The sequence below is a fragment of the Gopherus evgoodei genome, chromosome 8, assembly GCF_007399415.2.
Source record: "Gopherus evgoodei ecotype Sinaloan lineage chromosome 8, rGopEvg1_v1.p, whole genome shotgun sequence".
Lineage (NCBI taxonomy): Eukaryota > Metazoa > Chordata > Testudines > Testudinidae > Gopherus > Gopherus evgoodei.
Window position 1 is genome coordinate 17188030 of NC_044329.1, and position 14324 is coordinate 17202353.

Sequence of the window (14324 nt, forward strand, 5' to 3'; positions counted from 1 at the left end):
CTACTCAAAACAGTGAACTGTAATTTCCAGACATGCAAAATTTCAAATTATGTAAAGTATGTTTATAACCTCTCTCTATAATATTAAGAGCTAGTTGAATAGTAAGTCTTTTTCCCTCTTTTAGTCCCATCAAAAAGTATTTAAAACTACATGTATCTGATTGGCAATTCAACTCTAAAACTGTACAAGTAGATTATACTATCTGATAGTTACTCCAGTTTTATACCAGTGTAACTACAATGCAGTTAACTGTTACTCTAGATTTACACCACAATAAGAGCAAAATCTCAGCCAAGAACTTGTATTTGATAAGAGCTTTTACCATTTCACCAATATTTTCGAAACAGGGACAGAATTCGAATCTTTAAACCAGACTCTACCCATAGAAAGAAGAATTTTGTAAACACAAGTGTGTAAAACAAAATTAGAATGGTTTCTTTCATGCATGTTTTAAAAATAAACAAAAAGTGTATAAGCTAACACTACCCATCTTCCCTTTCCTACTTATTTTTTCCATGAAATGATGACAATGCTGAGTCTGAGAGTTGACTGTCACCAAAAACAAGTTTAAGCTTTTACCGCAAGATTAAGCAGAGTAAAACACTAATTCAAATGTATCAAAAGAGTAACCAGAAGATGGGAAGAGTATTGCTGTTTTATTTAAGTGTGGTTTATTCCAATGTGAAAGTTCCAATTTCACTTTAATAGCTGAAATTCTCTAGTCGTCATGGTCATTCAAAACCATAAAGCAGAAAGAGGGTTAGAAACTGAACTCCAGCACCATCTCAAAATTATTTAGGGGAAAATTTAATCAATATGCATCAAATGACCTTTACAATAACAGCAATACTGACAACCATGACACTTTAATATGCTTCCCTAGAAGTAAATACTAAAAAAAACAAAAAAAAAAGTCTACTCTTGAGCCATTAATATGTGCATTATTAGAACAAGCTCCTGCAAGTAATCTTGAGAAACCCAAGATAAGGTATAACCACTTAAACTGGTGCTAATATCTAAACACATTCACATTTCAAGTTTGAAATTTATTTGTATACTTTTGACTAAAGGATTTGTTTTCAAATTAAACAATTTAAATTGCATATCGAATTCTGAAATACCAACACATTGTATAAATAACAGCTTAAAGAGTATTTGTTAAAATACAGAAAATATGCAATTTTCAATTTGCTTGAGAAACTCTTTGCAATAGAGGTGACAGGAATTGGGTTGGCCAAAGATTGTTTTTTGTTTTTGAATAAAGACTGCAATGTCTGTAGTTTCATTTACTTTTGCTGATTAAATCCTACCAAATATAACTACAACCCTATTTCCCGCCCCCTCCCAACCCTCCCCAAACTCCCGAAGTTACTTTTCTAAAGGTTGTAGAAATGGTAAAGAAACATTACATTTTTAAATGCAGAAGCATGAAAACTTAAAGCTATAGACACTGCAGGTCAATTCAAACAGTATTCAAGAGTCCTATAAAAGTGAATGAGACATGTTTGTTTCCATTGCTCCATCAGACAATTCAAGAGTTAAATTTGCTTGATAGCAGCGAAGTAGATGTTTGCTAGTCCAATTAAGTGTTCCAAGTTGATTTTTTTTTTTTCAGTTTGGCCCACTGAAGTCCAGTAATCAGAAGTCAGTTCAAAACACAGAAATAAGAGCAAAGACTCCATATAATAAAGCACAGGGATATGCTACTAGAAGCTGTTGTCCTTCCATTGCTAAGGCAGAAATGAAGATTTTGGAAGCAGAAAAACTGCACCATCCAATAATTCCAGCAGTGAGAATAATTCCCATCATTCCCCTGCAACATACAAGAAAAGAACAGTTTAAAAAGGTAGGAGTGGTTTGTATGTTTAGACGAATGCAGGAATTAGAATATTTTCTTGTAAGTTAAATATGTTTCAAAGGTTGCTTGTTTTTAAACTTTATACTGAATTTTATCATTGAGGGTTTTTAAATAAAAAACATGGAATTTCAGTAAATATAAAATTATTATTACTATTCAGTAAAGATTTTTGAATGACACTAGTTAAAAAGAGAGAAATTAAGTTCTAAGTACAAAAAGGTTTAGAACTGAGTAAACTCAAAACAAAGGGTTCCTTTGTATTTCTGTACAAGTAGCTTTCTGTGATGAGTAATGAAGTTAGTGATTTTCTTTTATGCTGGGCATTTAATTAATTTTTCAGACTCAACATTAATTAAAATTTAATCTATATTTCTTAAATTATTTTAGCTTTCTATATCCTGATATACAACTTGTTTGAGTTCGACAAGTAAATATGTCTGAAGTATGCTATAATTTGAATCTAAAAGTAATTTGTAATAACTGAAAATGGACAGTGTGAATAAGTGTCATGCTGTATAAGCATTTACTTCATTTGACAAATACATTAATATAGTATAAATTCCATCTAACAATGGGAGAAAAATCCACAATATACGGAAGCAGGATTTTATTATAAATAGTTAGTATTGATACTTACTGCAAAGAAAATATAACTGCAAAACTGGAAAGCAGGATCATAGGAAGAAGACAGTATCCCAGGACACTAGCAACACAGCCAAACGAGACGCCCGTCATGCTCATTAAGTTCAGGAGGCAAAACATTCCTAAACATCCAATTGCACTAATTCCATACACATACCCAAACTGAATTTTACCAACCTAAAGATGAGAGGAGTAGCACAAATTAAACATATTTTGTCTTAAAGCTGACTAAATATTGTACTTTACAAATAATAAGGAGAGTATAAGATTACCACAAACTTTGACCTAGTGATGAATCTGAAGCAGAATTTAGGGGATAAAGATGAAGAGGATTAAGAAAGGCATCCCACAAACAATCCAGACTACTTGTATACTGAAATGTCCAATAGGCGTATTTACCATATCAGTGTTCAAGTACAAAAAGTGGTGCATCTAACCAGCTGCAAACTTAGTGTGCTTATGTAATGTAGTTCTAGTTGGGCTACAAAATCTTATGAACTCTGCTTGATTTACTCCATTATAGTTGCATATTGATATTACTCTGAAGATTCTGAACAGTTTGTTTATCAGCACCTTTATTGCGGAAATGATCAACTACTAAATAAAAAAATGTAAATTAGCGATGCACTGAAAAATGTTGCATGTGACATAACTTTTTCCATCTCTACCAATCATTCAGATTCTTGATTTTTGCCTCAAGGGGGGTAAACTATTTTTTGTGAAGTGCCAGGCATAGCTACAGCACAGCATAAATTCATTATCATAAAATATTCAAGTTTTTTGTTTCCATCTAGAATTATTTTTGGTCTTGTAAAATAGTGTTAATACACTATTTAAAAATCTGATTCCATGATATTTAGGTATGTATCCTCTCAGGGCATGACTGGGAGACACAGCTTAAGAATGCATCCACTTTGCACAGAACTGCGTGACTGCATTAGATTGGCAGATAGGAAAGCGTTTGAACTCCAGTGTTCAAAGCACTGAGAAGTCATTTTTTAATTTTTAGACAGGGCAAAAAAACTGTACCAAATGATTGAGTGCTACAGAGACATAGTGAGATAGCTAGGAAAAGCAGGCTGTGACACGCTGAGTTCTAGACCCAAAAGCAGTGCTGTTTAGAGGCAGTATCAGCCAAATGACTGATATTGCAAAAAATTCAAGACATTCAATAAACAGAATCCTGAGTTTTATTGATATACCCACCATTGTAATATCTTCCCATATACCATGTTCTCAGCTGTTTTCATTTCAGTGTATTTCCTATTGTCTTAACCCTATCTGTTATGCCTACAGTACACATGGCCATTTTCAGATCAGTTTTCAATTCACTCTCAAACTGGTAACACATACAAGTGGTTATTTTCTTCACTCTAGAGCAAAAGGGCTCTGAGTTATTACAGAGCATTCTTTCCCTGGTGGGTGTCGCCCACATGGTCAGGGTCTAACTGATGGCCCTATCTGGGGTTGGGAAGGAATTTTCCCCTTGGTCAGATTGGCAGGGACCCTGGTTTTTTTTTTTGCCTTCAGCATGAGGCATGAGTCACTTTCAGGTTTAAACTAGTGTAAACGGTAAATTCTCTGTAACTTGACATCTTTAAACCATGATTCGAGGACTTCAGTGACTCAGCCAGAGGTTAGGGGTCTATTACAGGCATGGGTGGGTGAGGTTCTGGGGCCTGCTATGTGCAGGACTAGACTATCACAACTGTCCCGTCTGAGTCTTAAATTGGTTAATATTACAAAATAAAAGCAAATGGTAAAGCAACGTAACAGATAAGTTTAAGTAACTAAAATATTCTTGCTGATGACCGAATGAATAAAATGTAGCTGAGCATGGCAAGGAGACAACTGGAAATTCATAAGATAAAATTATACCTCATGAACTGTCTATTACAGAGAGAATGTGTTCCTCTCAATATGAGGGCCCTCAATACTAGGGGCCCCATTTTCCTTAAAAATAAGCATGCAAAGTTGAAATTTATTAAAAATACTGAAATGTACAATGACATGGAAGTTGGTTTGTTCCTACTTTGTCATATACTAAATCAATTAAGCTTCAGAAAACTAAATACTGCTTTATACTTCACAGATACCAATGATGAAAGATTATGCTTGCTTTCAGCCCCATAGATAAAAGCAGTAACTTTAGGTCAATCTTATTCCAATTAAGCTTAATTGGCAAAACACCTATAGCAGTGGTCACCAACCAGTCGATTGCGACTGACTGGTCGATTCTAGAGAATCTCCCAGTTGAACATGATCTCTGGTAGTGTAGAGGGGCTACCACTAAGGCAGGCTCCCTGCCTGTCCCCGACGCGGCCAGCCCAGCCCTGGGGGCCAGAGGTCTCCCTCCGTGCACTGCTCGTACCTGCGAGCACTGCCTCCAAAGCTCCCATTGGCTGGGAACGGGGAGTTGTGGCCAAACGGGGGCTGCAGGGGCAGTGCTTGCAGGGAGGAGCACCGTCTCTAGCCACATGCCCGCTCCCCAGGGGCTGCAGGGGCACGCTGGCCCCTTCCAGGAGCAGCATGGGTCTGGGGTAGGCAGTGAGCCTGCCCTAGCCTCACTATGCCTCTGACAGGGAGCTGCCCAAGGTAAGTGCCACCTGCTGGGAGGCTGACCCCAATCCTGAGCCTCTTCCCAGAGCCAGCACCCCAACCACCTCACTCTGCATCCAAACTCCCTCCCAGAGCCTCCACCCCTCACCCACTCCTGCATCCCAAACCCCTGTGCCAGGCTCAATCCGGAGCCCTCTCCCACACAGCAAACCCCTCAGCCCCAGCCTAGAGCCTGCACCCCCTCCTGAACCCCAACCCCCTCCCACAACCCGGTGAAAGTGAGTGAGGGTGGGGGGCAGCAAGTGACAGAGAGAGGGGGAGAGTGAGTGAGCGGGGCGGGGTATATCCTGGGTTGCTATTAAATTCAAAAAGTGATCCTGGGAGTAAAAAGGTTGGAGACCACAGGCCTGTTCCCACTGAAGCCTATAGGTCAATCAGCAAACATTAACAGTTTTGGCTATTATTTTGCTGATTTGGTGGTAAATCATGTCTAATAATGCTGATGGTGGTGGTGGTGTCCATCAAGTCTAATGTCAATTATAGCAATATAATTTTAAAAAGTAATTGAATAATTGTGAACCTCCTTTAATTTTTTTCTTAAACAGAATCAGCTAAAAGACCACCACCAACAATAAACTAAGGGCTTTTCTACATTACTCGCTGGATTCACAGGCAGCGATTGATCCTGCGGGGGTCAATTTATTGCATCTAGTCTAGATGCGATAAATCAACCACCGAGCGCTCTTCTGTCAACTCCGGTACTCCACCAGGGCGAGAGGCACAAGCAGAGTCAATGGGAAAGCGTCAGTTATCGACTTACCACAGTGAAGACACCATGGGTAAGTAGATCTAAGTACATCGACTTCAGCTACCTTGAAATTGCATAACTTATATCGATCCGTCCTCCCTCCGCCCCCAGTATAGACCATGTCTAAGTATACTGAACAAAGAAATACTAGAATAACCCAAAGTAAAATTTCAGTGTATCCGAAACTGGCATGAAAGAAAAATCTACTAAATGTATGAAAGGAATCTGTATCAAGAGCCAAAACCATAGATAAAGCAACCAAATTAAAACATTTTGTGCAAATAAAACAATTACATTCTACTGAAACTGTGTTTCTGGCATCAAAGACATCTTGATTTGCACAAGGAGAAGAAACTGAAATATGGTTAAAATTGTAGATTTAACTTTTTAAAACCAAGGACAATGAGCCATCTGATTTTCCCCCCCAAAAAATAGTGACTATGGTCCTCAGTCTTCATGACAATAGAAGCCATATTACACAAAAGCAAAATATGCAAAGAAGTCACTACATAAAGCAACATGGCACATTACATACTGAGCTTGAAGAGCCTGACCCAAAGCGTGGTGAGGACAATGGAAAGACTTCCATCGAAGGGCTTTGAATCAGGCCCCAAATCATGTACTAATGAGCCACAAATCCTTGGTCAAGACCCGTTTTGTGACTTCCAGGCCAAGGATAATTTAGCTTTTCTCAGTGTTTTTGGACTATGATTAACACATTAATATTTTGCAGTCTGTATCTTACCAGCAATAACGTGGCTCCAAAGGCAAGACAGAAGACCATTGGTCCTGCCAAATCAGTCTCATTCATGATGCTGCCATCTGCTACTTTTAATGGGTGTAGCACTGTTAGTGTCTTCTGCCAGATGTGGTCGAAATTGATCCCTAATTCTACAGGTTACATGAAAAGAATTATGCAGATTTGTTTCCCTTTTTATTTCTCCTTTCCCCCCATTTTCTTCACTATTTCTTTTTCCTGCCCCGTCACTTTCAAATCTGCTCCAGACTGAAGGCAAGACAATGAAAGTTATCAAGTGCCATTCTTTAGATGGCCAAAGAATGATAGAAGACATTCCATCTCTCCTTTAGGGGGTTGAGCGCACTGGCTCTGTGGCACTCTAGTTCTCAACTACTCAGGAGTGAGGGACTGCTAGTCTCTAAGGCCCAGGGCTTGTCTACATCAGAAAGTTGCAGCGCTGGTGAGGGAGTTACAGCGCTGCAACTTTGAAGGTGTACACATCTGCAGGGCACCACCAGCGCTGCAACTCCCTGTTTGCAGCGCTGGCCGTACTCCCGTTTTGTCTCGGGTGTAGAGGATCCAGCGCTGGTGATCCAGCGCTGGTAATCCAATGTAGACAGTTACCAGCGCTTTTCTTGACCTCCGTGGAAGGAGGAAGCCTCTGGTAATCAAGCTGGTTTCCTTTCCCGGTTTGCTCTCTCAGTCCCGGAGCCACCCAGCAAACCGCAGGGAAGGAGACCTGCTTGCTCGGGGTTCCGGGACCGAGAGAGCAAACCGGGAAAGGAGACCAGCTTCGCCGCGGTTTGCTCTCGCGTTCCCGGAGCCACCCAGCAAACCGCAGGGAAGGAGACCTGCTTGCTCGGGGTTCGGGGAACGAGAGAGCAAACCGGGAAAGGAGACCAGCTTCGCCGCGGTTTGCTCTCTCGGTCCCGGAGCCAGCCAGCAAACCGCAGGGAAGGAGACCTGCTTGCTCGGGGTTCCGGGACCGAGAGAGCAAACCGGGAAAGGAGACCAGCTTCGCCGCGGTTTGCTCTCTCGGTCCCGGAGCCAGCCAGCAAACCGCAGGGAAGGAGACCTGTTTGCTCGGGGTTCCGGGACCGAGAGAGCAAACCGGGAACGCCGCGGTTTGCTCTCTCGGTCCCGGAGCCAGCCAGCAAACCGCAGGGAAGGAGACCTGCTTGCTCGGGGTTCCGGGACCGAGAGAGCAAACCGCGGCGAAGCTGGTTTCCTTTCCCGGTTTGCTCTCTCGGTCCCGGAACCCCGAGCAAGCAGGTCTCCTTCCCTGCGGTTTGCTGGCTGGCTCCGGGACCGAGAGAGCAAACCGCGGCGTTCCCGGTTTGCTCTCTCGGTCCCGGAACCCCGAGCAAGCAGGTCTCCTTCCCTACGGTTTGCTGGCTGGCTCCGGGACCGAGAGAGCAAACCGCGGGGAAGCTGGTTTCCTTTCCCGGTTTGCTCTCTCCTCCCGGAACCCCCCTTGAAGCCGCCCAACAGCGCTGCAGTGTGGCCACATCTAACACCACTTGCAGCGCTGGTTGCTGTAAGTGTGGCCACTCTGCAGCGCTGGCCCTATACAGCTGTACTAATACAGCTGTAACAACCAGCGCTGCAAAATTTTAGATGTAGACATGGCCCCAGATTCTGCAATCAGATCTCCTTGGGCAGACCCAATGACAGGATTGCTTCTAAGACTGACCCTCCGCATGGTACAGCTTTGATTTACCAACTCAAGGAGTGGGACACTATGTAGATTAGTAAATGAATTTTGCTTAGCAATAGAACGTACATGATCTGCTTCCACCCAAAGTGTACTTCCCTTGTCATTAGTAACAGGAAAGGTAATTTGTCTTAAACTCTGACTGAGAGTATAACAATGTATAGAGAAGGTGAAAAATCCAGCCATCAGTCCAAGTATTCTCAATATCCATCAATTCTGGCATCTTGTTTTCTATGTAGGACATATCCTACATGTTTATTACTCCCTTCCTCAAATTAGAATTTGGGTTCTAAAAAGTCAAAAAGTCAGTTATTTATAATTAAAGAGGCACTATCAATTTTAAAAAAAAGTAACCGTTTGTTGTTGCAAATAACACCTATTATAACTGAGGAAAAAAATCTGTGCTTTTATTCCCACATTTGACTATGTCATGTACAGTCAATTTCCCATTTAATTTGTGTGACTTTCACAGACCAACAGGGGAAAGAAATAAAGAGAAGGTGACTGTAAAGTGAGAAATTGGCAGGGGAACTCAGAGACAGGCATGACAGATGCAATTATTTCTAATTTTTTTTTTTAAGTTAACTATAGAATACATTCCTTACTTCTCACATTACCCCCAAGTTAGGGGCAGATTTGGAGATGAGTAGTAAAGAACAAGTTATACCTTCTAGTAAGGGTGGTTCATCCTCAAAATTGCTTCCATAGAAAGACTGTGCTGTAGTTGGAGTGTATGTTTGTGTTGGCTGGTAAATCTGCCCTGTGTAAGGCTGCTGTTGCTGCATCATCTCTGGAGGGACAAATCCACTTTGCTGAGAGTAGTCATAGCCACTATATTGTCTGTAGAGAACAACATAATATTATTGGCAGGCACAGATTTTTTTAAAACTTTTCCCCAGTCACATGAGACACTTTCGATAACAACTTGGTATACAATATACAATCTTTTCTAGCTAACTTTTTAAGTGAAGTTAATGTGTAGCTAAATGTGTAGCTGCACAGATGCACCGACCCCAACCCACCACAAGGAGTAAAGTGTGACTTGAAAAGGTATATGTGTTTATGGACTCCTTATCTCCAGGTCTCTAATTTAAGTAATCCGGTCAAATCTTGCTTAGTTTATAAGATTTTACACCTTTTTACCATCAGATTTCACACAGTGATAATAAAATTTAGAAGCCTACAAGTACACCTCTACCTCAATATAACGCGGTCCTTGAGAGACAAAATATCTTACCGCACTATAGGTGAGACCGTGTTATATTGAACTTGCTTTGGCCTCCTTGTCCCCTAACTGCCCCCTCCAGAGACCCCTGTCCCTAATCACCCCCAGGACCCTACCCGGCCCCCTGACAGGCACTCACTGGCAGCGGCGGGAAGCAGAACAGCCCGGCCCCAGCCCGCTCCACTCCACCAGCTCCCAGCTGCAGCGCTCCGCTTCCTGCCACAGGTGAGTACTGAGGGGCATCCTTTCCCCAACCTCCCCGCACTCACCAGCGGCAGGAAGCAGAGCGCCGTGGCTGAGAACTGACACGCTGATCCGCCGGAGCGCTGCTTTACCGCGTTGTATGCGAACCCGTGTTATACCAGGTCATGTTATATCAGGGTAGAGGCGCAGTAGCATTTTCAGGCCAAAACCAATCCAAGCCCACTTAATTTGAAAATATGACAAGATTGGGCCCACAGAAGACTAGCAAAAGGTCTCTGTCAATTCAAATATAGCCCCTTCAGTTGTATATCTAATTCCTATAATTTATCTAATGACAGCATGAATTTATACTCAGTATTAAATCCTATATTTAACAGTGCTCAATCTTGAAAGGAGATCAAGTCTTCATATTGTTTAAGCTTCCCATATGATATTTTCATAGAGTTAAAAGACAGCCTAGTCAAATTAAATATCTTCCCCCTTCCCATATAACAATTGTATTAGACACCACTCTTACCATACATGTGATGAGGATTATGACATTCAGAGCGTAAGCACACATTATGACATCTAACATCATGACCTGATGCAGATGACAACCTTAGTAATATTTCAGTTCCTACTCAAATTCTGGTCACAGAAGACTTTTGAATACAAGCTGTTTGAACTGTGTGGTTGCGTCCACATACTCCAAAACAAAAAGATTTTAACACTTTACTATCTCACAGGTGGCCTGAAACTAGTACAGCAAAATTTCACCTGCAAAGAATCACTACTGTGACACCCAGAGGGGTACCTAATCACTTCTGAGAAACCTTCTCTTATAGATGTTACATGAAAATACTGTTATGGTGTATGTCTAATAGTGTTGTTCTTCAATAGGTCTCTTTTCTCCACTCATTGTGTAAGCACATTATATAATTTAATGCTAATAAGTTCTTTCTGCACATCAATGAAAGAAACTGCCAAGACTGTAGAGACACAATGGTCTGTATTTTCCCTTTTCTCCATCTGCTCAAAATCCATGCCGAGAAGGGACCCTAACAAGCAAATTTCCTTTTCCACTCCTATGGAAGGAAAACTCAGACACCTTTGCAGCACTGTGATCCTCTGGACCCTCCTGAAGGTGCACTGACACATTTACTTCTCTTCCCTACCTGCTTTCCCCCACCCACACAGAAATTCCCCCTTCTAAGCCTACATGCCTTCTCACATGGATGAACACGAGTTGGTGGTGAAGAGTCAATATGGCTTTTTGTACAGAGAAATCATGTGTCACCAATCTATTAGAATTTTTTGAGTGGGGAGGTCAACAAACATGTGGACAAGGGTGATCCAGTGGATATAGTGCATTTGGACTTTCAGAAAGCCTTTGACAAGATCTCTCGCCAAAGCCTTTGACAAGATCTCTCGCCAAAGGCCCTTCCAGCTTGACTGTGAACATTAATAAATTCTCTCTGGGAATGGTTTTCCAACCAGTTCTGCACCCACCTTATAGTAGCTCCATGTAGGTTATATTTCCCTAGTTTGTTTATGAGGTCATGCAAGACACTATGAAAAGATTTACTAAAGTCAAGAAATACCACATCTACTGCTTCTCCCATTTTTTGAAAACATCTGATCAATGTACAGTGGTAGTCAAAAAAGGCTAACAGAATGTTAAGAAACATTTGGAAAGGGAGCAATAAGACAGAAAATATCACAATGCCACTATATAAATCCATGGTACAGCCATATGTTGAATACTGTGTGCAGCTCTGATCACCCTATCTCAAAAAAAAAAAAATTAGAATTGGAAAAGGTGCAGAGAAAGATAACAAAAATGATTAAGGGTATGGAAGAGCTTCCGTATGAGAGGAGATTAAGGAAATGGGAACTTTTCAACTTGAAAAAGAGATGACTAAGGGCAGACATGATAGAGGTCTATAAAATCATGAATGGAAGTGAAGAAAGTAAGTGTTATTTACTCCTACACAACACAAGAACCAGGGGTCACCCAATGTAATTAATAGGCAGCAGGTTTAAAACAAAAAGAAGTTGGTTCATCACACAACGCACAGTCAACCTGTAGAACATGTTGCCAGGGGATGTTGTGTAGGTCAAAACTATAACTGAGTTAAAAAAAGAATTAGATAAGTTCACGGAGGATAGGTACATCAATGGGTATTAGCCAAGATGGTCAGGGCCATAACTCCATGCTTTGGGTGTCCCTAGCCTCTGACTTCCAGAGACTGGGAGAGGATGGCAGGGGATGGATTACTCAATAATTGCTATTCTGTTCATTCCGGCTGAAGCATTGGGCATTGGTCACTGTCAGAAGACAGGTAACTGGACTAGATGGACCACTGGTCTAACCCAGTATGGCCATTCTTACCTGGAACAGTTTTGTTGTTAGTGTGTGTTTACGTGTTAGAGATGTAAAGAAATGCAATCATAGACAGGATAAACTAATACTATACAAGTTAGAGAATGGAAAAAAATGTACAAATTACTTATTGTATGGTTCTCCACTTCCACTGTAATCATAGGAATGTGTTTGGTCATCAATGCTATAACTTGTTTGGTAGAAATCTGTATGGAAGTTGTCAAACCCAGACATCGCAAATTATCTGTAAAATAAGAACATCAAAGCTTGTATGAGCCACAAAGGGTCACTTTGGCTTCTGGCTGTCATACAACTCCAATAAATTGTTGATGCAGCAGACTCCTCGTTGTTTTTGTGGATAAGACTAACACAGCTTCCCCTCTGATGTATGCAATACTTTAAAAATTGTGTCTACATCTCTCTGTGTGTAAATGTATAACATTTTACAGCACCGTGAGAGCTCAAGAGATGTAGATTATAATGGATATAGGACTAGTGTTTTCCTTCCACAGTCACTAATACATAAGTTACATGTGTCACCGGTATGATTAATAGTTACAATGGGAATGTGTTAGCAAACGGGCCGAGCAACAACAGGCACTATACAGCCAGGGAGCTACACCACAGACCTCGCTGCGTTTTCAACATTACAAGTCCGAGGCTCAGCTTTAAGTAACAAAATGTGTGTTGCCCACACAGCAGGCTCACGGCTCTGACCCCCCAATCCGTACGCTCGGAGTCGGGGCCCATCCCCAATTCCTGCTACTGTCTCCCAGTAACCTGGGGCCAATCAGCTCACGCCTCTGTGCCTCAGTTTCCCCCTCTGGAAAGCAGGGGCCCCGACTCAATCTCCTGCTGGGGGGCAGGGGCTCGGAGCTGCGGTGAGGAGCCCTGGGAGAGAAGCGGGGCAGCGCCAGGGTGAATGGGCTGGGCGGGGGAAGGGGCTTGTTGCTGTCAGCTCGGGGTCAGCGGGGCGGCCCCGCGGAAGGACAGGGAACGGGCGGTTCCTACCTTTCCGCAAACTCACCTGGCAACCTCTCCTCGCAGCGCTGAGAGAATCCCCCCGGCTGCCGCCCCTCGCCCTCCTCCGGTGCGACGTGTCACGACACAAAAGAACCGCTTCCGGATCAAGCGGGACGGGGCATGCGCAGCGGCCGTTACGGCTGTCCCCTAGCCCTCCGAGTGACTAAGCATGGGCCGTAACGTCTCTCTGCTGGCGCCGGTTGAGCATGCGCAGTGGAGCGTGTTTGGCGCAGCGAGGGTTAGGGTGCTGGGGTTGAGAGCGGGGTTCTGGCGCGGGGAGCAGGGGAAGGCGGGAAGAGGCATGAAGGGAGGCGTTGGCTGCCCTTGGGTGTATCTTCGTTGCAAACAATGACTTTCAGCAGGGACTGGGGGCGGGCGGAGGCTGCCCAGGAGCTCGGGATTCCTGCCCGGCTCCAGTTCGTCAGTGCACTCACCTCGGGGAGGCTCAGGCACCGTCTGGGGCCCGCTCCTCACGGCTCTGGCCTCGCTCCTGTTCATAGTAGGCTCGAGCGCTAGGGGTGGGCGTTCACCTAACGCTGCTCTCTGCGGCACCCCGGCTCCGCATCTCGCACGCAGGTTTCTAGCTGTGCGAAGATGAATGGAAACGTGCAGCTTGAACCAGTGCTCCACGCTGTACTAAAAGTATGTCTGCAATGGGGAAGGGAGCGCTGAGATACACGACTGTTTGGGGGACAGTAGTGCATAAACAAAGTTCTTGGTGGTGGTTCCCTGTGACATGAGTTGCTCACCTTGTTTTACATTACTGAAGTTTTGGGACTCTTGAGAGTGTTCCACCGCCCAATAGATCTCCCTCTTTGGAGAGGTTTACTGTTGTTCTGGTATCCTTTCCTTTGTTTCATTATTTTACTAATGACTGAAATGAGATTTGCCTGTGGTAACTGACGTGATTGCAGAGGCCACACATAACTGTTTGGGGGGAGGGGGCAGAATTCTGAACCCACTCCCCTTGAAAAAAAAGTATATATAAACCCTGGCAAAAATCTGGGCAAGCATGTGACTTCACCCCCCACCTCTGCTTGATTTTTTTCAGGGAGGCATAGTCTAGGTTTCTGGGTTTTTTTTCTTCTCATTTTAATCATATTTTTTGCAAACTTCTTGTACTTTCCATGATTTTAAAAGATAACAAGAGTCATTGGTTCAGAAGGTTAATTATCTAACTCCCTGGA

At 42.9% G+C, this 14324-nt stretch overlaps 1 protein-coding gene across 1 annotated transcript; it reads right to left on the bottom strand.

Moving 5' to 3' along the window:
- Positions 1 to 560: 560 nt before the first annotated feature.
- Positions 561 to 13283, bottom strand: YIPF5 (Yip1 domain family member 5). Its single transcript, XM_030572043.1, has 6 exons — positions 13142 to 13283; positions 12242 to 12358; positions 8988 to 9160; positions 6613 to 6758; positions 2496 to 2677; positions 561 to 1813 (listed from the first exon to the last, which is right to left on the bottom strand). The coding sequence occupies exons 2-6, from the start codon at positions 12346 to 12348 to the stop codon at positions 1651 to 1653; spliced, it is 771 nt and encodes a 256-aa protein (XP_030427903.1). The 5' UTR covers positions 12349 to 12358; positions 13142 to 13283; the 3' UTR covers positions 561 to 1650.
- Positions 13284 to 14324: the final 1041 nt, after the last annotated feature.